At 57.3% G+C, this 22,415-nt stretch overlaps 1 protein-coding gene and 2 non-coding genes across 3 annotated transcripts; all 3 read left to right on the top strand.

Annotated features, from left to right (window-relative positions):
- The first annotated feature begins 1,112 nt into the window (after positions 1-1,112).
- NOP53 (NOP53 ribosome biogenesis factor) lies at positions 1,113-10,150 on the top strand. The gene is given in 13 exon segments (XM_042969757.1): positions 1,113-1,191; positions 1,194-1,350; positions 1,806-1,870; positions 4,107-4,215; positions 4,878-5,077; positions 5,453-5,523; positions 6,792-6,887; positions 8,096-8,200; positions 8,310-8,513; positions 8,890-9,065; positions 9,230-9,296; positions 9,916-9,992; positions 10,090-10,150. Coding segments are annotated over 13 exon segments (1,452 nt in total). The 5' UTR covers positions 1,113-1,127.
- On the top strand, positions 3,221-3,343 carry LOC122234411. The gene has a single exon (XR_006212206.1). It is a non-coding gene; the product is annotated as a small nucleolar RNA SNORA54 (small nucleolar RNA).
- Positions 9,339-9,447, top strand: LOC122234414. The gene has a single exon (XR_006212209.1). It is a non-coding gene; the product is annotated as a small nucleolar RNA SNORD23 (small nucleolar RNA).
- Positions 10,151-22,415: the final 12,265 nt, after the last annotated feature.

Genomic DNA, 22,415 nt, shown 5'->3' with positions numbered 1-22,415 from the left:
GCGTGAGCACGGGAGGGGCACAGAGAGAGGGAGGCACAGAAGCCAAAGCAGGCTCCAGGCTCTGAGCTGTCCGCACAGAGCCCCGTGCGGGTCTCGAACTCACCAACCTGGAGATCATGACCGGAGCCCGAGTCCAATGCTTAACTCGAGCCACCCAGGCATCCCTCGGAGCCTGCACTTCTAACAGTATGTTTCGAACACTCCTCGCAAACGAGGTTCTGGGCTCCCACCCTCGACATTTCCGAAAGCTCTTGGATTTCCAAGATTTGGGAATTAGAACACTGAGAGGCCATTCTGAGACTAGGGTGTGCCTTCTGCCCAATCTGCCATCCACGGCTCTTTCTTTTTAAAGAAAACTGTATTAAAGATAATCAATAAGGGGCGCCTGGATGGCGCAGTCGGTTGAGCGTCCGACTTCAGCCAGGTCACGATCTCGCGGTCCGTGAGTTCGAGCCCCGCGTCAGGCTCTGGGCTGATGGCTCAGAGCCTGGAGCCTGTTTCCCATTCTGTGTCTCCCTCTCTCTCTGCCCCTTCCCCGTTCATGCTCTGTCTCTCTCTGTCCCAAAAATAAATAAAAAATGAAAAAAAAAAAAAAAAAAAGATAATCAATAAAATAAAATACAGGGGCGCCTGGGTGGCTCAGTCCGTTAAGAGGTCCACTCTTGATTTCAGCTCAGGTCATGGTCTCAGAGTTCTTGAGTTTGAGCCCTACATCGGGCCAGATTTGTGCTGACTGTGGAGCCTGCTTGGATTCTCTCTCTTCCTCTCTCTCTCTCTCTCTGTTCCTCCCTGACTTTCTCTCTCAAAATAAATAAGCTTTACAATTTTTAAATAAAAAAATTAAAAATACACGCAGACTTAAAAAAAAAAAAAAAAAAAGAATTCCTGGGCAGCCGGAAAAGCGTTTGCCTAGGGTTAGAGCCGCGAACCTACGACCCACAGACGAGAGGAATTTGCATAGGAGGGAGGAGACATTTACCCCTTATCTCCTCCCCTTTGCCGCTCCAGCCACTTTACCAAGATGGAGGCAACAGGAAGTACGTCATGGGAGGGGGCGGGAGATCTGCGCGCGCATGCCACAAATCCGCTTTGAGTGGCGCTCGCGGCCGAATACTTCCTTTGCCAAGATGGCGCCGGGAGACGGTGGCGGCGGCGGCGGACGGTGCTCGAAAAATGAAGCCGATTCCGGCTTTCTGGGCTGCGGCCCACGTCGGTGGACCCGGCGCTGAGGCGGCGGCGGCGAGGCCCAAGAAATAAAAAGCGAGGCTGGCGGCGGCTCGCTCAGGAGCCGCTGGGGCTGGAGGTCGACCAGTTCCTGGAAGACGTGCGGCTGCAGGAGCGCACGAGCGGGTGCGTGGGGCGGGACTTCCGGGAGCCGGGCGCCGTTCCGCGTGGCGGGGTGCGAGGTCCAGCGTGCTTGGGCGGGAGGGGACTCCTGGGGGCCTGGGAGCGTCCGTTTCGGGCACCTCTGGGGAAGTTGGGGACTCTGGGCGGGAGGTTGGGGGACTGATAAGATTACTGGGTGTAGGACCACCAGTGTGAAGTTAGGATTCAGGTAAATAATAACTGTAGTGTAAATACGATCCGTGCACCTACCTTAGGTTAATATTTTAAGTTTTACGTTCTGTTCAGTAGCAAGTTATGTAAAGCGAAGGGAAAGGCTTTAGCGTGGAGGGAACGCATGGCGGGAAGAAGGTGCTTGAATGAGCCAAACTGGGGGAAAGCTGGGTCCCAGAGAGGTTAACCGCCCCCGGCAGCTTGCATCCTTCCCAACATCTTTGACCTTCTGCATTCCCGTCTCCTAGTGGCTTGGTATCCGAGGCCCCCGATGAGAAACTCTTCTTCGTGGACACCGGCGCCAAGCAAAAAGGTAAGGAGCTTTCAGCGGCGCCTGCTGGGGCCTTGTCTCCCCCATCTCAGCCTTTTGGAGAGTCTCTGTTAATATCATGGCTTGGATGGCAGACATTTGCTAGAAAGAGGCTTTGCCCTAAACGAGGACCTGGACGGTACAGAAAGGAAGCTAAAGATAGCAAGTCAGGTGTTCTTGAGGCATCCCAGCTCTCAATGCACGGAGAGACCGGTAGGGGTCTGCCCCTGAGTAGAGGAGATGGAAAGTAGCAGGGCTCTCGTTAACTTTGCAGAAAGGCAAAGTCAAAGCCTTGCTGTAAGGGAGGAGACTGTTTTTTGTGAGATGCGGTTTAATAAGAATAAGCGGATCTGCTCTGATGAGTAGGTAAGAAGCTTGTGCTAATCTGCGCGCCTTTATCTGCCAAAAGGCAGGGTGGCGCGGAAAGGGCTGGAGAGGTGAGTGAGGGGTTACTGGAGTGCGCAGCAGGCTTCCCGTCAGTAAGGAGAAAAACAGACCAGGAGTAGACGTCTGCTTTAAGGAAGGGCTAGAAAACAAGCGAAGGGGTCTGCTTTTATGAGCGTGGCAAGCACAACAGGATACCTTCGGGGAGCACGTAGGAGTCCAGTCCCCGGCTCTGTTCTAAGGAATATGAGAAGAGGTGTCTCGGCGAAAGGAAAAGAGGGAGGGCACTGCTTTGAGGTGCAGGAACCTTTGAGCAAGCGAGAGATGATGATGTCGAAGCGATCGATGTTCACAGAAGTGAGCTGACCTGGTGTGTGAACAGTGAGGGGAAGTCAGGACCTGCCCTAGGGTGGTCGCAAAGGCCTACTGTGGCCAGTGTGAAGTCTCTCTGGGAACAGAGGAGGAGCAGTTTATAGGTCCTGCCTTAGATTTACAAAAAAAAAAAAAAAAAAATTTTTTTAACGTGCATGGGGTGGGGTGCAGAGAGAGAGGGAGACAGAGAATCCGAAGCAGGCTCCACGCTGTCAGCGCAAATCCAGATACGAGACTCAAACCCACAAACCGAGATCGTGACCTGAGCCCAAGTCAGACACCCAACGGACTGAGCCACCTAAGTGCCCCTGCTTTCGGCTTGAAAAAGAAAGCTAGGTGCGCCTGGGTGGCTTAGTTGGTTAAGCGTCCAACTTCAGCTCAGGTCATGATCTCACAGTGAGCGAGTTTGAGCCCCCCCATCAGGCTCTCTGCTGTGAGCCCGGAGCCTGCTTTGAATCTCTGTCTCCCTCTCCTCTGCCCCTCCCCTGTTTGCACGCTGGTGTGCACTTTTTCTCTCTCTCTCTCTCTCTCTCTCTCTCTCTCTCAAAAATAAACGTTAAAAAAATGTTGTGTACAAAAAACAGAAAGGAAACGCATAGGCACTGTTCGTGGCCTGTCAGTCTGGCTGTGGCTTACGGGCTCCATTCCAGTGCGACAGCAATTCCAACGGCATGTGACTGACTGACTCGTGGCTCTCAGTTTCAGGTCCTGGGGACACAAGGGAGAGAAAAAAAGGCTGGGTGGGTGACGATAATAGCGATCATGGGCTTTCCCAGGTGATTGCCGTGTCTGTGTTGCAATAATTCCTTTTTCAGGGTGCCTGGGTGACTGGCGGTTAAGCGTCCAACTTTTGAGTTTGGCTCAGACCAGGATCTCACGGGTCGTGTCCTTGGGATATTCTCTCTGTCTCTCTGTCTCCACTCCCCCCCCCCCCCACACTCATGCGCACTGTCAGTAAATAATTTTAAAAAATAGCGATTACCTTTCCAGACGATCGTGGAGGTAGGCGTTAGTGTTCTCATTGTGGGAGCAGAGATGAGCGAAGTCTGTGTTGTGAAGGAGTGTAGAAAACGGAAGGGCGTGGGTTCTGCCCTAGTATCTTTTGTCCTGGGGTTCTTGCCTTTCACGCTCAGTCGAAAAAGGCAGAAAACTGTCGTGCTGAGGATCAGCTCTTTTGGGTCCTGAGTCTCCTTGTCACTTGGTCGCCTTCTTTCTCGTTAGCGTTTCTGTTTTTGTGGCCGTTTTTTGTGCCTTGTCCGGAAGCCTCTAGTGGGCAGGGCTGTGGGTCTGACTCTTTGCTCCCAGCACAGGGCTGCCCGTGAAATGGGGGTGGGGGTGGTCGGAGCCTGGACACCTTGGGCACGTCTGTCCTCAGGTAGAAGCCTGGGGTCGCCCCCCCCCCCCCCGCCATGTCTGCGCTGGGGTGAGGGGGTCGGGAAGTAAGGAGGCCTGAGCCTTGGGTTCCTCTCCTTTCCGCTCCCAGAGCTGAACAAGAAGAGAACCAAAAGCCAGAAAAGGTCACTTCTACTCAAGAAACCCCTTCGCGTTGACCTCGTCCTAGAGAACACGTCCAAGGTCCCTGTCCCCAAAGAGTGAGTGTCCCGCCACCCCCGGAGCCGTCTTTCCGTCTTCACAGCAGCTGCCACTCGCTTTCTGGCCCTGAGGAGTTCCGGGGGGTGGGGCAGGTGAGGGTCACTTGGAGGAGAGGAACGGGGCGCGGCCTGCGGCTTTGGGGGGGCAGATTGGGGGAAGCGAGGTACAGGCTGGGGCGTGGTGGCCGAGGCAGGCAAGTGCAGGGCCCAGGCCCGGCCAGGAGCTCGGGGTGGAGGGGGGCCGTCCGGAGGCCCGTCGGGCTGGCTTGGTGACAGGCCTGAAGGAGGGGAGGTTGGACCGGTGATGGAGTGGACAGTGGGCGGCTCCTGAGGTGGGGATGTGGGAGGAGGGGCTGTGGGAGCAAACCTGAGGTCTGTTTTGAGGTGACGGCTGAGCTGCCCCGGGAGACCTGCAGGGCGAGGGCTGCGGAGGCCGTTGTGTGGTTGGCCCTCTGGTCAGGGCAGACGCCTGGGCTGGAGACGGACCTGGGGAGATGGGCTCTGAAGCTAGGCAGGAGGGGTAGGAGGATCCACGAGGAGCTTCGCCTTGGAGAGGGTGCTTGGGACGGGGGCTGCTGAGCAGGGGGTTGTGGGGGAGCCCGACCGGGAGGAGCCAGGCCTCTGCCTCACCCACTCCAACTTGCTGCTTCTCCTCGCCCCAGTGTCCTTGCTCACCAGGTCCCCAATGCCAGAAAGCTCAAACGGAAGGAGCAGCTATGGGAGAAACTGGCCAAACAGGGTGAGCTGCCCCGGGAGGTGCGCAAGGCACAGGCCCGGCTTCGGAACCCTCCTGCGATCAAAGCCAAGCCTGGGCCCCAAGACACCGTTGAGCGGCCTTTCTATGACCTCTGGGCCAAAGACAGTGAGTAGTACCCTTGCTGTCACTTGTGGGTGGGGACTCGGCTGCCATGCCCATTTGTGCAGGTTGTGCACCGCACAAGAGCACAGTGTTTAAGAGAAGCGCTCTGCAAGTGTGTATTTGGTGATCCTCAGCAGAGTTCAGCATCTGGAAGTGGCTTTCCTTTCCTGAGGGCACCCTGTGCCCCTCAGCCTCGGCTCCCTTCTGCTTTCTGGATCTCTCCATATGCTCTTTTGCCTGGCACTCAAAATCCCTTGGAGCCCGAGTCCTTTTCTCGTGTGTGCTTCAGTGCTCTCTTTGTGAAGGGGGAGGGATCAGAGGGAGCCCTTCGGGCCACACTGGAAAGCCCCCAGCAGCCACCCCTCACTGCCTCCACAGACCTCCTGGACCGGCCCTTGGCTGGCCAGGACGCCTTTTTCCTGGAGCAGACCAAGAAGAAAGGAGTGAAGGTGAGACCGCGGCAGCAGGGCGTCCTGGGCGACTGCTCGGGGGAGGGCTGGGGTGCTAGGAGCTGCTCTGCACAGGGGCCCTGGCGCCTCAGTCTCTGCCTGTGGCCAAGACCCCACGTGCGGGAACCTGGTGCCTCTGAACCGGAGGAGAGAGCAGGCTGGCGGTCAGCAGGAGGTGCCCCGGGGAGATGAGCGAAGGTCACTGAAAAGAAGCCCGTGTTGGCCAGTTAACTGGGGGTGGCAGCTGTACCTAGATGGGGGGCAGGGAACTGGGGGACACCAGGGTGGGTTCGTGCAGCAGGCTGGGGAGGAGGCCGGCCTGGTGGGAGGGAGCACCACTCAGGTTTCAGAGTTTTATTTTGAGTGGTTTCGTGCAGGAGAGGTGGGGGCCACGGTCTGGAGGTGGGATTGTGGCATGCGGGGGTGGAGGTGCAGGGACGGAGGCAAGACACCCCTGGGCGGAAGCCCTGGGACCCGCGGGCGGTGGGTGTGGGGAGAGGGCGGGAGCCAGAGGGCTTCTTCCAGGGCTCCCCCCTGGGCTTCTGCTGGAGACTGACGGCCTCTGCCTTCAGATTCCGTCTGGGTGGACCTTTCTTTCTTTTTTTAAATGTTTCCTTATTTTTGATAGATAGAGTGCGAGCGGGGGAGGGCAGAGAAAGAGAGGGAGACAGAATCCCAAGCAGGCTCTAAGCTGTCAGACCAGAGCCTGATGCGGGGCTTGAACCCACGAACCGGGAGATCACGACCTGAGCTGAAACCAAGAGTCAGGTGCTTAACGGACCGTGCCACCCAGGCAACCACCTCCCGCCTTTGTCACGAGCTCCCGCAGGGCCCAGGGCCACACTTGGGGTCTCCGTCAGCCCCGTGTCACCCGCGCCCTGCTCTGAGCGACGCAGGTCAGAGGCAGGTCAGACAGCCTCGCGCCCTCTGCCAACATTGCCGCAGGCGTCAGCGACCGGTGCCGTGTACCCTGTGTTTCCGCAACTGCGGCCCCCCACGGGGGTCACAGGGGCTTTGCTCAGGGAAGGCAGGCAGAGCCCCTGCCTGCAGGGCGCTCGCTTGTCCTGGGGACGTGGCTCCCGAGGGTAGCATAGCGGGTGGGTAGCCGGTGTCCGTTGCTCTGGATGCCGGACGCACAGGCCCTCCCGGTGTGAAGGCTGTGGGCGCTGCTGAGGCCCCTGCCATCTTCCGAGCCTGGAGTCCCGCACCGGCTTGTGGGCTCTCGGGTCCCGGGCTCCCGGGCTTCATCCTGCCTTGTCCTCCTGCAGCGGCCGCCACATCTGCACGCCAAGCCCTCCCAGGTCCCTGCCGTGGAGGTGACGCCCGCCGGGGCCTCCTACAACCCGTCCTTTGAGGACCACCAGGTACGTGGCCCTGAGCGGGTCCCTCCTCCGTCGTCGCCTGGCCGCTTGGTTGGTGCCCTCGCCAGGCACTTCCTCTGTGCCCACCGCTGCTGGGGAGTCGGCAGCCCCCGGCCTGCCCCCCTGGGGCTCGTGGTCCAGTGGGGGTGGGGGGACGGACCCATTCCCAGACAGTGATGACCCAGAGGGGTTGCCAAATCCAGACTTGGGGGTCAGGGAGGGCTTCCTGGAGGAGGAGGACATCAGAGCTTCGACCAAATGTCTGAGGAGGAGTTTGCCACGGGAACAGGGGAATGGGTGTTTCAGGAACAGCGTGTACAAAGACCCGGAGGTACATGAGACCAGGCCACCTTTGGGGGCGGTCCACGGGACAGGGGCGCAAAAGGTCTCAATGAACAGTGAGCAGCCTGACCAGCGAGATTTCTCTAAGGCCTAGGATAGTTTAGCAATGGGAGAACCTGGCTGTGAGAGTCCCCATTTGTCACCTAGATGTCTGTTAACCGCGGGGGTCGTGGACGGGGGACGAGCCCTTTGTCCCCCGGGAGAGCACAGGTTCCCGGAGAGAAATGCAGGTCCGTTAGATGCGGGACACGCGGGCGGGTGCGGTTCAGCCTCGTTCACGAAGAGAGGGTGTCTCGTGGCCCCCCGGGAATGGACAGAGCGGGGTCCTCACCTGTAGGTGCAGAGGCCCCGTCACAGCGAGCGTTAGTGGGGTGAGGCTGCTCGCGAGCAGAGGGGCCTGTGGCCGCGGTCGTTGAGTCCGGCCTGACGTGGGCGCTGGGGGGGGACCTGGGAAGAGCAGTCTGTCTTGAGTCTTTGCCCGACGGTGTTGCAGAGACCGCCCTCAGCCTCAGGATTCACCCGCTTCTGGCGCGGTCTCAGGGTTTTTAGAACGTTGACAGAGTAGGGCGCCCGTCAGCCATCACCCCCCGCCCCTGCCCCATCTTCCCTAGGCGGCCACCGCTGTCCTTCCCGCAGATCTCTTTACAGAATCGCCTGTTCTGTGTGTCACGTAAACGAAACCTTACCGTGGGCAGGGACCCGGCCGGCCTTCAAGGAGCGGAGGGTGGTTTGGGGGCAGAGGCCCTCCTGGCTGCTTGGGGAGACCCTGGAGGGGAGGAGGGGCTGGGCACTGGGGGCGCCGATGGGAGGTGAGAGGGCCCGGTCTGTCTGTGACCCCCGGGTCCTCACCTCCACCCCTTCCTCTCCAGACCCTGCTCCTGGCAGCCCACGAGGTCGAGCTGCAGCGACAGAAGCAGGCAGAGAGGCTGCAGCGGCAGCTGGCCCTGCCCAGCCCGGAGCAGGCTGCCACCCAGGTGAGCCCACGCCCCGCCTGCTCCTCTCCCCGGCCCCGCCCACCCTGGCCCTCGGGGTGCCCGGCCCCTGACACCCCGCTTCCTGTCCCTTCCGCCCCTCCCCCTCCAGGAGTCTACATTCCAGGAGATGTGCCAGGGGCTGCTGGAGGAGTCCGACGGGGAGGGGGAGTCGGGCGAGGGCCAGGACGAGGGGCCCGAGGCTGGAGGGGAGCAGGCCGAGGGAGCTGAGGCCTCAGTCGTGGCCGCGCGCCCGGCCACCGTGGAGAAGAAGACCGAGCAGCAGCGGCGGCGGGAGAAGGCCGCCCGGAAGATGGTGAGCACCGCAGGCCCCGGCCTCTCCTGCCCCCGTGGCCTGCTTGTTCCCGTGCTCACGGCCTGCCTTCTCTGACCCCTCGGCCTGCTTTTTTGTGCTGTCTGCGGTCCTCACAGCTCTGGTCTGTCGAGACCCGTTTCCTGGTTCCCTCCGGGCACCACTTGGGCTCAGGACGCAGTGGGGAACGTGCAGTGGGGATCAAGTCCGTGCTGCCCTGGTGCTGATACTTGGGGGGTGGGATTTGTGGGCCACCCGTGGGTAAGGAAGGGGGGCCTCAGAAGACAGCTGCTGTGAAGGGGGCCGCCCGGTGGAGGGAAGGTCCCCCGGGGACGGCCCCGTGCCCGGCCCCTGACTGACCCGCCCGGCCCTCCCGCAGCGAGTGCAGCAGGCCGCCGTGCGGGCCGCCCGGCTGCGGCACCAGGAGCTCTTCAGGCTGCGTGGGATCAAGGCCCAGGTGGCGAGGCGACTGGCGGAGCTGGCGCGACGGCGGGAGCAGCGGCGGGCGCGGAGACTGGCCGAGGCGGACAGGCCCCGCAGGCTGGGGCGGCTCAAGTGAGGCCCGCCGGGCTGGGGGTGAGGGCGGGGGGCCTCCCGGGAGATCATCTTCTTCCCCCACGAAGCCCCACGTTCTCCGAGGCCCACTGCCCGAATGGGGCCCTTGGGCTCTGCCCTGGGCAAGGCGGATCCTCTGAACGCCCCCCGCCCGTGTTCTCCAGGTATCAGGACCCCGACATCGACGTGCAGCTCAGCTCGGAGCTCGCTGACTCGCTTAGGACCCTAAAGGTACTTGCCCACGTGGGGTGACGTGCTGTAGGGGGGCCCCGGTGCCCGGTGATGATCCCATCCTTGCTCCCCGTGCCCCCAGGGGCTGTGGGCGACATTATGGCTGCCCCCGGGATGGGCCGGTTGGGCTGATGCCTGGGGGCTGAGGGCACGGGGTCCTCGGGGGTGAGGGGCCGGCTGGTGTGGGGGTTTGAGCCTGTGACCCTCAGAAGGCCTTTCCTCCCAGCCCCTGGTCTCCTGGCCCCCCCTTTCCCCCTCTTCAGTGCCAGAGAGGTCTCCCTAAAGCCCAGAACGGGCCTTGTCCCTCCCTGGCTCAGAACCTGCCGTGGCTCCCAGCGGCCCTTGGCTTCTCACCGCAGCATGGGCACCGCACGGTTTGGGCCGCCTCGGGGCTCCGGCCGGCTCTGCTTCAGTAGTGTGCCAACCGTGCACCCTGCCCTCCGCCCCCTGGCCTCTGCCCCTGCCTGATGTACCCTCTCCTTCCCTCCCGTTGATCCCTGCACACCCAGCCCGGGCCTGTGCCTCCGTACACGCCACCCCCCCCAGCTCAGGGCCAGGCTGAGCCCCGTGGAGAGGTGAGAGGGCCCCCCGTTGAGGCTTCCCTCTCTGCGTCCCGCAGCCCGAAGGCAATATCCTCCGCGACCGGTTCAAGAGCTTCCAGAAGAGAAACATGATCGAGCCTCGGGAGAGAGCCAAGTGAGGCTTCGGGGCTGGTGGGGGGAGCAAGGGTGTCGGGAAACTCCCTGCGCTTGGCGGTCTTGCCGGTTACTCACCTCTCCCTTCCCTTGTGCAGGTTCAGGCGCAAGTACAAAGTGAAGCTCGTGGAGAGGCGGGCGTTCCGCGAGATCCAGTGAGTGGCCCTCCCCTTCCCCTGCCAGGCAGACTGGTCCCTCGGCTGTGACAGAAGCACTTCTAAGCTGCTTAAATCAGAACGAGCCCTTGGCCAGACCCAGGGAGGGCAGCCCACCAGATGCACTTGAACCCAGAGCCGGGGCGGGGAGAGGCCCCAAAGGGAGATGGAAGGGCCCAGACTAGAGTCGGGGGGTGTCAAGCGGGTGAGGCCATGGGGCCCTCCCTCCCCTCGTGCACCCTCAGGCCCCAGTTACACCCCAGTTACCAGAGGTTGAGTATGTCTTCATCTCACTGGCACTTTCTTCTGTGCTGATCCAAACCTTCTGACTGTTTTCCTCTGTCCCCAGGTTATAGCCGCCGCGGGATGCCGGAGCCCCCTCCCTGCAATAAAACACCTCTGACCAACACCCTGGGCCTTGTGTGTGACTTGACTCCCTCCTGGAGGCGGCTTCTTCCTCTGTGTGTCCCTCCCTAGCACATAGGGACGCAGGTACCAGAACATTCGTCTTCCCTAAAACCTGGTGAGAACCCAGATCTTAGGGAAAGCAGGTAGAGGAAATGAGGCTTACAGGCTGCTTGGGTGGGTATGGGGGGTCGGGGAGGGGGGCACAGCAGGGATCACACCTGGGTGTCTGATGCGAAATAGCCCACGTCTTTCTGTCCCTGTGACAAGAGGCGGGTCTTGCGTATGGCCCTGTCGTGTTGGTAACGTTTGCTGAGCACCTACTGTGCTTTTAAGGAGATGGAATCACTCACTGACCCTCACAACAACCCAGTTCGGGGTGGGAGGCAGTCCTCCCCGTTAAAATGGGGCGGAAACAAGCACGTGAGAAGGACTAATTCCCTCTCTCCAAACCTTTAGAAAGAATTTTTTTTTAAGTCTCTTTATTTTGAGAGAGAGAACACGTGAGCACGGGAGGGGCAGAGAAAGCGGGAGAGACAGAATCCCAAGCAGATTTTATGCTGTGCGCACAGAGCCCGATGCAGGGATCGAACTCACGAACCGTGAGATCATGACCTGAGCCAAGATCAGGAGTTGGACACTTAACTGACTGAGCCACTCCGGCACCCCTAAAAAGAATTTTTTTAAACCATTTTTTCTACAAGTAATAAAGGACCATGTTCTCGCCGTGAATCATAGATACAGTGCATAAGGATACCAGAACACCGTGACAATTGCCCTTGACCTTTGCTCTCCATTCAGACCCATGCCCTTGCCTGCCAAGTAGCTGTCACTGCAGGTCAGTGTGAATGATTCCATTAAGTTCCACGTGTGATTCTATAAAATTATATCCATGGATGCACAAAAAGAGAATATTTTTAACGTTTATTCATTTTTGAGAGAAAGAGCATGAGCGGGGAAGGGGCAGAGAGAGAGCAGGACACAGAAGCCGAAGCAGGCTCCAGGCTCCGAGCTGTCAACACAGAGCCCGACGTGGGGCTCAAACCCATGAACTGTGAGATCACGACCTGAGCCGAAGTCAGACACTTAGCCAACCAAACCACCCAGGAGCCCCTGAAAATAGAATTGTTTTGGCCTTGCTGGGTCACGGATACGATCATACCATACTTAGTTCTGGGAAAATCTAGGGAAGATCTGTGCAAAAGGTCATTTGATAGGTTCGGCCAAATTGTTCTCCACGTAGTGGGTGCTGATTTGTACCCTGCAGCAATGTAGGGGCCCACTTGCTCGCTTGCAGCCGTCTTGCTGTCTGATCTCACGTCTTTCGTTAAATTCTGCCCGGTTACCAGAGAGGTCGAATGTATATATATGTGTCTTCCCCTCATTGGCCCTTTCTTCAATGCTGGTTCAAAGCTTTTGACCAGTTTCCTCTTAGACTGTTCGTCATGTTTCTTGTTTACTTGCAGTAGCTTTTTATTTGTTACGGATCCCGAAGTCTCTGTCACGCCTGTTGCAAACATTTCTCCCAGGCTCTTGGCTTTTTGCTTCGTGTAAGGTGTCATTTGTCAGAGGCATTCAGTGTTTGTGGTGTTCTGTTAGCCTTTCCCTCTTTTTTCTTGTGGCTTTTGGAAAGGTTTCTCTGGGATGAGATGTTTATAAAAATAGAGCAAGCAGTTTATAAAAGAAATGGGTGAAGGGAGAGAGGAATGGCAGGGCCCCCCTCCCCACTCCCTCCCATATCCGGTAAAACATCACAGCTTTAAGGATCTGCTCCTGCCCCGCCCCCTCTCCCATCTTGAAAGTAAAAAGGGACGTTGTACAGACAGTAAAATGGCTCTTTGTGCATATGTGTGAGGGGGAGCCGGGGGACGGGTTGGAAGCCACTCTGAAAAGAGCCCTAAGCCGCAGCCTCTGACCCAGTAAGTCCCTTCTGGGGAATAAGCGTCAAGGAACCTTCTGGAAGAGGGGAGGAAACTCTTAATGCCCAGAGGTGGCCATCAGCGCATCCGCCAAGTACATGGGTACCTGGGGGTGGGGCTGGCCAGCTCCCCGAGGACGCCCGGTGCAGCCTGGACCTTAGAGCCCTCCGGAAGCCCGCGCCGGTCCGTCCCCTAGGGAAATGCGTCTGTTCCCGTGTGTGCAGAACACGAGTCTGCCGGCACAGGCACGCGTGGGTGGTCTTCTGCCCGTAAATTACGTTTCACATCCAAGTTTTACGCCCAAAGGGAGAAAGCAGATCTGCCGGCACCATGCTGATGTCTGCAGCTTCCTTTGAAATGCAAGGAACAATGGGGCAGGAGAGACGGACAGGTCCCCGGAGGCCTCTTGAAACAAGTACAGCGACACTTGGTCTAGGTGGTGGGGTACACGGGAAACTCCACTTTACGGCTGCAAATGCATAATTTGGGGGGGCGGGACGTGCACGTGAGGGTGATGGTAATGGAGCCCAAGCGTCAGGACTGTTCACGCCGGTTCCTTCCACGGCCCCGCACCTGCTTTTCAATCTGCGTTACTTTTCCTGAAGCAGGTCCCGTCCCGCAAATTGTAAAAGCCTCAGGCACCGCAAAATCCAATCTGCCTCTGACTGTCCTGCAGAAATGGGAGAACTACCTATCCGTTGGGTCCTGGCTGAATAAGCAATCCCCCGTCTATACAGCAGATCGGGCACTTGGCTCTTGGAAGGGACGGGGCCCATCTCTGGCTGCAGCCTGCAGGTGTTAAGAGCTCGGATGTGGGAGCCGGCATCCTCATTTCAAAGCCCCCTGTGTTACGTGCTAGCTGTGCAGCCTTGTGAAGGTTACACAACCTCTCTGTGTCTCGCGGTCCCCACCTGCAGTATGGACATCACGGTACCTCACGGTGCCTTTCTACAAGGATCTGGGCGAGACTGCCCGTGACCGTCCTTAGCAGAGAACGTTCTGTGAGTGTTTGCTATTCTAACAATGTTAGGAAAAGAACGAAGATGGGTTGTTTATTTATTTTTTAAAGTGGAACCTTGCAGTCTGTGCCAGGGACCCCTCGCAGATGCTCTTTCCCTTCTGACCCCTGATCGCTCTCCTGGGAACGTGCCCTAAGCAAAGGCCGGAAGTCTGGGGGAGGCCCGATGCCGAGGCAGGTTGGCCCGAGTGCTGTGCAGAATGGACGGAAAGGCGGCAATGGACGTGGGCAGGCCCGGCCGCTCCGGGAGGAAGCCTCCGCGGCCGCTCCCCGAGGGGTCGGGCGCACGAGTAACGACTGGGACGTGTTTACGTCAGCCGCTTTGTGCAAAGACGCAAACGGGATCTGCCGCCGTCCCCGCCCCAGCGCCCGGTCCCGCGGGCGCGGGGACTCCGGGGGGTGCTCTCTCCTTGCTACCACCTTTTTTCCAGCCTCCCCGAATCTTCTATCGTGGAGAAAGCCTTTTTAAAAATAGGAATTCGTGAGGCCCCAGAGCGGTTTCCCCGGTTGGTTAAGCGTCCACTCTGGATCTTGGCTCCGGTTTTGATCCTAGGGTTGGGAGCTCAGGCCCTGCCCTGGGCTCCGCCCTGGATGTGAAGCCTACTTAAAAGCAAAAGCAAAAAAGGAATTCAGATGCGGACAAAGAATCCTCCATATATAGGAAGCTGTGTGCTGTTGGCTCTACTCGATTAAGAGACGCAGAAATCATCCAAATACAGAACAGTAGGAAACGGGTTTTTACAGGTAGTGTGTCTACGCTTGGGAGGTTTCACCGCCATCTTTAAAAGGCAGCTTTTGGACAAATTTTTAATGAGCTGGGGAAATACTGATGATCTGTCTCAGAACTGTCAAATGGGCCAAGGGCACAGTAGCACCTTGACCAGTTTGAAGACGTCTGGAGACACATGCACAGAGAAAGGCGCGTGGAGATTGTGCCCCTGAAGGTGAACCACGGTGGATTCTTACCTCCTTCCCTACATCGCTTTTCTGTACCTTCTCCGGGTCCTCCCGGGCTCCTCACTGCAGGGGACACCGGGTGGGCCCGACCGACCTCTGCACCCCTGGCAGCAGAGGCTGGAGGCAGCGACTGGTCTCCCGGCCGCCCCCGCAGCCGCCTTCTGGAGAGAGCAGGCTCCCGCAGGTGGACTCCCTCCAGACCCGTGGGCGGCAGAGGAGACCCCCGGGGTCACGGCCAGGACTGGGCGTCCTCGAACCCAGCGGTCCTGGCAGCGGCCTCGGAGGGTTCTGTGCTGTCGTCCTGGGTGTCACTCCGGAGGACGTGGCCCAGATCCGCGGCTCCAGCCCCCCACGGTGTAAATACCCGATCCCAGCTCCGATCCCTGTCCCCCACAAGTGTGCGTTGCTCTTATACTCAGGAAAATCATTTTAAAATACTAAGGAGCTTTCTAAGGAAAGTAAACCACTGTGAAAAGTTGACATTTTTGCCGTGTTCATTTGCCCGCAACAGAGATGGGGGCCCAAAGAGGGTAAGACGTTTACCCATGGCCACGCAGACTCACAGACTTGCTGAGAGAGTCCGGGCCCAGCCAGGATTTCCTCCATTCCCCTTGGAGAGCCCAGCCCTCCATGAATGAGGCAGGAGCACAGACAGACAGCTGAAGATTCCTCCACCCCCCTGTGCCTTACCTTTTGTGTATGTTCATGGGGGCTGAGGGGGTGAGGAGGAATGTTGACTGATCAAAAGTCCCGTGAGCCAAAGTCTGGAAGCCCACTTACATGATTCCCCCCGGGGCAGAAGCCTGGCAACATGATGTATTCTCTCTCTTAATGGCAATAATGCCATTTTAAAAATTAATGCCTGTTTCATCTGTACAAAGCCATTTCTGTCCCAAGCGCTTGTGTCCAGATACTGTGACCCTCCCCGCTTTGTTTTTGTTTTACAGCTGAGGACTCTGAAGCACAGAGAAGGGGAGTGACTAGCCCAGACGTGTCCAGATTTGAGATTCCAACCCAAGCCCTGTCCACTGTCCCTTTGAAACAGCCCTGCCGTTTGTCCCCAGCCTCGTTCGGGCTCAGTATTAAGCCAAAATACTGGTCCTCTCCTGCAGCTGGTATCTGAGCAGAGACTGGGATAAAACAAAGGCGGCAGCCATGCAGATATCACAGGGGAAATTTTCCAGGTGGCGAGAACAGCTAGTGCAAAGGTCCTGGGGTGGAGAATCTCTGGAAGGGCAAGGAAGACCTGGCTGCCTGCAACTGAGTCAAGGAGAGAGCGTGGGAGGTGAGGCCCATGCTGCAACCAGGGACCGGGTCATGCAGGGCCATAGGGACCACGTGAGGAGAGAGTCGCGCGGACTGTGGGCAGGGAACGGATTGTTGGGGGCCAGAGATGAAGCAGGGAACCCACCGACAAGGCAAACCGCAGTAGTCCAGGCAGGAGATGATGCTCCTGGACCAGTGCGGACTCAATGGAGGTGGGGACTTGCCAGGTCTTTGATAGGTCTTTTGAGAGGTAGAATGCACAGATCGTGTCAGAGGCTGCGTGTTGGTACGAAGGCCAGAGGGAGGTCGAGGATAGCGCCAGGGATGTTCTTGGCAGAGCATTTGCGTGGATGGAGGTGCCCTGTACTGAGATGGCACAGGAGGGAACACACACTCCAAAAAGTACAGCTCTACCCTCTCCCCGGCCGTTGCGCAGATGGAGAGGGAGACAGAATGCAGGAGGCACGAGGTAAAGGATCAATGGAGATGGGAGAGCCTGGGTTTGGGGCAGAGAAATTTGGGTTGGACTTTGGCCCCGTGAAGCCGGAGCTTCCCATCAGGCTTGTGAATGGCGAGGTGGCTGAAGTGGCTGGACGCGGGTTGGAGCACAGGGGGCTGGTCAGCTTGTGGGTACGGGTGACCTTTGAGGCAGTGGGAGTGGGTTCTAGGAGTTGAATGTAGACGAGGAGCGAGAGGGGCGGGAGACGGAGGGAAGAGGGAAGGGAAGGGGGGCAGCAAAGGGACTCGGCGGCGGAAGCGGCCGGGAGGGCAAATGAGCCACTCCTGCCCCCGCCCCCACCCCCACAAGGCTGGAAGTACCCCCGGAGGGAGGAGGGCTGGCCGGGCTGCATTGCCGAGAACTGCCTCGGGGATCCAGGGCGGGGACGCCCCTGGTGACCGTGCCCGGAGCGGTCTCGTGGCGCCGCCCGTGGTCCTGCGTGAACACGAACGTCCTTCTCTGGTTCTGACGGTCAAAATGCAGGTCTCCCAAGTTCAAGGGGAAGCGAGTGGAGATGCGGGAGAGGCAGTGGCCGCCAGGGGGCGCCTAAACAAGCCGTTCCGGGAGGTTTCCGCGCGACCCTAATCCCCCGTCACCCCTACTCGGGACCCCTCCAAGGGCCACACTGCAGCAAGTGGGGTGAAAGCTAGACCCGGGTGAGAGGAAGCTGATGCATTCTGAATGGGCAGGAGCAGATTCGAGAAGTCTCTCTAGGTCCGCCCAGGGGGGTCTTCTGGGGGTCTGCGGGCCTGCAGGCTGCCGTTTGAGGCTTGAAAGGTCCCGGGCAGTTGACGAGACTTGACCAATCTGTCCACACTGGTTATAAACCCCCCACTTGGGCCTGGACCAGGACCTTGCCCTGGTGGGGTGGGGGAGTGGGGGGGGGTGAGGCGGGGTCGCAGACCTGGAGGGGGCGGCCGGGGGGCGGGGCTTCAAGGGTGACGGCCTGCGGGAGGATAGGACAGACACGGATCCCTGCCCGCGAGGGACGTGTGTAGGTCGCGGTGAGGGCGAGGCCAGAAGGTTGGGAGACAGGTGCCCTACGGGCCCTGGTCACCTTCTGTGGGCCAGAGGTACCAAGCCTCCCACCTGACCACCCCACCCCGTTCCCCTGTCCTGTGCCCTCCCCCATTGTCAGGCTGAGACCTCACCTCAAACCCCTAGGGGTGACGGGGCATCAGTTCACCCCCTCATCCATCAGTGGATCTTTATCTATCTATCTATCTATCTATCTATCTATCTATCCATCCATCCATCCATCCACCCATCCACGTATCCACCCACTGATGGCTTATCCATGCATCCACAGAGACAGCATGCTGTGGGACTCCCATTTCCACGAAGTTCTAGAACAGGCCAGACCAGTGTGGTGGTGTAGGTCGTTGGGATCCTCGTAGGGAAACTGACAGGGAACGTGCATGAGAGACCTTCTTGGAAAAGGAAACCATCTGTATCTTGATCTGGGAGGTGGTTCAACGGCCTTACGTGCGTGAAAAAAATCGCCAAGCTGTACGGTTAAGATTTGTGCCCTCGAGGCGCCCCAGCTGGCTCAGCCGGGAGAGCGTGCTACGCTTGATCTCTGGGGGTCGTGAGTTCAAGCCCCATGCCGGGCGTAGAGCTTACTTTTAAACATTTTTTTTGTGGGGGCACCTAGGCGGCTCGATCAGTTCAGTGTCCAACTCTTGGTTTCGGCTCAGGTCATGATCTCATGGTTCATGGGTCTGAGCCCCGCATTGGGTTCTGCACCGCGAATGCGGAGCCTGTGTGGGATTCTCTGTCCCCCTCTCTCTCTGCCCCTCCCCTGCTCTCACCCTTTCTCTCAAAAATAAACATTAAAAATTTTTTAATTAAAAAAAAAAAGATTTGCCCACTTTACTGTGGGAAAAAAAGCAAATTTGTAAAAAGGGTGCACTTCACTATTTTTCTTTGAAAAAAAAAAAAAAAGGATGGTCAGGGAACACCTCCCTGAGGAGGTGACATCTGAATCAATACCTATATCACCAGCACCCCCGGATGTTCCTAGGCTTCTGCAGGTACAGACACAGGTACTCCTTGGTGTGGCCCCCGCCTGAACACTTGTCCTCGCTCCTTCGGGCTCCATATCTGCCAGAATAAGTCACACTGGGTTCCCTCCTCCTGCCCAATGTACCAGTGTCCTTGGCACCGTATGCCCCGTGTAAACACAAGAGGACCGATGAGAACTCCGTGGGACTTTGGACAAATCGCTCCCCAGTGGAAGAAGAGCCTACAAGCCTTCCTTTAAAACCTTTAAAATCTGAAATACACCCTTCCCCTTTAAGGATGCAACTATGCTTCGCATCAGCCAAAATCCGCCAGGAAAGAACACGACCCTCCCCCCCAAACTTGCCTGAACTCTGAGCGCCTGGTACTTGCCTCGAAAGAGGTGAGAATTCTCGCAGGGAGAGGAAGATAAGGATTCCTCGTGGTGCTAACGAATGACTTCGTTCGCTTTGCACTGTCAGCACGGAACCTGATGTGGGGCTCGAATGCATGAACTTTGAGATCAGGACCTGAGCCGAGGTCGATGCTTAACCAACTGAGCTACCCAGGTGCCCCTTAAATACACTCTTTTTTTTTTTTTTAAATGTTTATTTATTTTTGAGAGAGAGAGAGAGACAGAGCGTGAGCAGGGGAGGGGCAGAGAGAGAGGGAGACAGAGCATCCGAAGCAGGCTCCGGGCTCTGAGCCATCAGCACAGAGCCCAATGCGGGGCTCGAACCCACAAACCGCGAGATCATGACCTGCACCGAAGTTGGACGCTCAATCGACTGAGCCACCCAGGCCTGCCCCTAAATATACTTGCTTAAGGCTGCCTTTATCTGACAAGTATTTGCTGGGTGCCCGCCATAAGCCACTCACCGCTTCACATGCCGGGCACGTACGAGGGAGGAGGACACGACAGAAAACCAGAGAGCGCACTTTCTAGGGGAGAGACAGCCTGACAGCATCCACAATTCGTGAGTAAGATACGTAAGATGCCAAGGGCGTACGTGCCAGGGGGAAGCGGGGACACAGAAGGCCGGGGAGGGGTTACCATTTTCGATAGCGTCAGGGATGGAGCGATATTTGAGCAAAGATCTGAGGGAAGTGAGGAGAGAGCCCTGTGACTGTCGGAAGGAAAAGCATTCAGGCGGAGGGAACAGCCCATGCAAAATCTCTGAGAGGAACCTTGAAAACGTGATGCTAAGTCAGACACAAAAGCTCACACACCGTAAGATATATTCACGCAAAAGTGTGCACGCGCGCACACACATGCACGACTCCTATCCCTCGTCGCCATTAATTTCCTAGAAGAAATGATGGCTTAAGGGTCATTTTCAAAATTAGGAAAAAGCTCTGTGAACGCACTAAATGCCACTGACGTGTACACTCTAAAATGATTAATTTTAGGGGCGCCTAGCGGCTCGGTCAGTTCAGTGTCCGACTCTTGGTTTTGGCCCAGGTCATGATCTCACAGTTTGTGGGTTCGAGCCCCTCGTCCGGCTCCGTGCTGGCAGTGTGGAGCCTGCTTAGGATTCTCTCTCTCTCCCCCCCCCCACCTGCTCGCTCTCTAATAAACATTAAAACAAACAAAAAAAGATTTAAAATGATTAATTTCTGTTATGTGTATTATCCCTCAGTTAAAAAAAAAAAACCCAAAAACTCTGTGAGGAGGGGTAAGATCGGAGATAAGGGAGGGGGCCAGAACATGTGGGCCCTAGGGGTCCCCAGTGAGGACTCTGCTTAGACTAATCCCGGGGCCCTGGAGGGTTCTGAGCAGAAGAGGGGCTGGCGCCCCCTGGTGGCGTTGATGGGAACAGGCGGCAGGCGACGGAGGCGGGGCAGGCCCCAGGGCGCCCCAGCGGGAGGTGATGTTGGCTCCCCCAGGGCTCGCAGGTGGAGGTGGGGAGGGGCAGGTGCATCCAGGATACGTTTTGAAAGGAAATCCACCAAAAGTGGCTGACGTACAAGGAAAAGGAGAAAGTCAAGGTTTATGCCTGGTCTGGAACTTACAATTTCCAGATTTGGGGGGGGGGGGGGGCAGAGATGGGGGCGGGTATCCAGAGCTCTGGTCTGAGACGCCAGTTAGACACCCGATTGTAGGTGGCAAGTAGGCAGTTGGGATGTAAAAATCTGGAATTCAGGGGCTGGAAATATGCATTTGGAATTTGCATGAGCCCCCAAATCTGTGAACATCTGCCCATTCTCTCCCTACCCAGTGCAGCAGAATTTTTATTTTGTAAAGTGATTCCAGTCGGGCCCCTCAAGGGCAAACACAGTCAAACAACGTGGGGTGCTCTGTGTTTTACTGACTTTTTCTTCCACAGTCTTTCCTCTCCATCAGGGGTACCGGTTGTGTTGGGGGCCCCAAACCACCCCTGTGTTCCAAGACTCTCCGGAAGTCCTCATGGGAGTCAGTACGTAGTTGATTTATTTTTCTTTTAAGCTTATGTATTTATTTTGAGAAAGAAAGAGAGAGAGAGTGCGAGCAGGGGGAGGGTCAGAGAGAGAGGCAGCGAGAGAATCCCAAGCAGGCCATCTGCCTGGCGTGAACTCCAAAAGCACAGCGGGTGTCAGCGCGAAAGATATTGTTTCATTCAAAAAGCCAAAACCGTGGCGCAGTGAGCCTCCTTATCATTTAGGGAAGTTTTATATCAGTAGAGGGAAGTGTCTATCAGCCAATTTCCCCAGACTCAAGGCAAGGGCCAAATTCGCAAGGGGGGGGGGGTGCTTTCTAAGGATAGCACCCCGGTTTCTCTCCTCCCCCCTGACGCCCCGGCTCAGAGACCTGGTGGCAGTGATTGATTTGAACAAGATAAGAAGCCAGATAAGGAACGGAAAACATGAGATCTAAACCAGCAGCTAAAACCACAAAAACGTCTGGAAGAAACATGGCCTGAGGTTTGACACAGATACTTTACATAGGACGCGAAAAAGGACAAAGAGAAAACGCAAGGAAAAATACGAAAGCAAAATTAAGCAAGCCCTGATCGAAATTAAAATATTTTGCTCGTCAAAAGACACTTGCAAAGGGGCGCCTGGGTGGCTCCGACGGTCAAGCGGTCAAGCGTCCGACTTCAGCTTAGGGCATGATCTCACTGTTCGTGAGTTTGAGCCCTGCATCGGTCTCCCTCTCTCTCTCTCTGTCCCTCTCCCCCTTCTTTCAAAAATAAATAAACATAAAAAAAAAACTTGCAAAAATGAGAAGGCTCGCCACAGACTGGGAAAGTGCTTGCAAATCGTATCTCCAACAAAGGAACCTGTAGCTACAATGTATAAAGAACACTTACAACTTAACAATTTAGATGAGCCACGCAACAGAAAGTTACTCAGTCCGTTAGGCGTCCGACTTTGGCTCAGGTCGTGATCTCACGGTGCGTGGGTTCAAGCCCCGCATCAGGCTCTGTGCTGACAGCTCAAAGCCTGTTTCGGATTCTGTGTCTCCCTCTCTCTCTGCCCCTCCCCCACCTGCACTCTGTTGGTCTCTCTCTCTCCCTCTCTCTCAAAAATACATAAACATTAAAAAAAAATTAAAACAAAAAAAAAGAAAGTCAGCTTCCACACATGCTGGACCCACGACTGGCCGAAGCGGGGTCCTCCCCAGATGGGCTCAGTCTGTGCAGGGCTCAGTGATCCTACGTGGATAGGTGGTGGGGGAGGGGGACAAGAGGAGCCGCAGCCCCAGGGAGGCCCTGACCTCATGCAGAGTGACAGACAGACGGACGGAGGTGGTCCTGACGCTAATTACCCTGCACCCAGGCGTTGGAGCTTTCGGGCTCCCTGACATCACCCCCCTGCCCCGCCCGGCTGGCCCACAGGAAGGTGGCTCAGAGTACAGGCTCCACAGCCGGACAGCCGGGGGTCACAACCCCTGCTCTGTGCTTTGTGTGACCTCAGGGGAGTGCCTTCAGCCTGCCCATCTGGAAAATGGGATCATCACAGGGAAGCAAGTTCCAGGCTGTCAGCTCAGAGCCCCACGTGGGGCTCGAACTTGGAAGCCCATCAGATCGTGAAATCAAGGGTTGGATGCTCAACGGGCTTGAGCCCCCCGGGGCGCCCCTGGCTGCCCTTACCAATTACATAGCTGCCTTCCTTGATCTGTTTACAAAATTCTCTGCCCCGGCACTGCCTGCCACCCTTTCCTGCCTTTATTTTTCTTCCCGGCACTCGCTACGCCCTCAGGGAATACGTATTTGTTTCTGGC

This window comes from Panthera tigris, chromosome E2 (genome assembly GCF_018350195.1).
Source record: "Panthera tigris isolate Pti1 chromosome E2, P.tigris_Pti1_mat1.1, whole genome shotgun sequence".
In the NCBI taxonomy this organism is placed as follows: domain Eukaryota; kingdom Metazoa; phylum Chordata; class Mammalia; order Carnivora; family Felidae; genus Panthera; species Panthera tigris.
The sequence above is the reverse complement of the archived record's forward strand: the minus strand, read 5'-3'. Positions and strand labels throughout refer to the sequence as shown.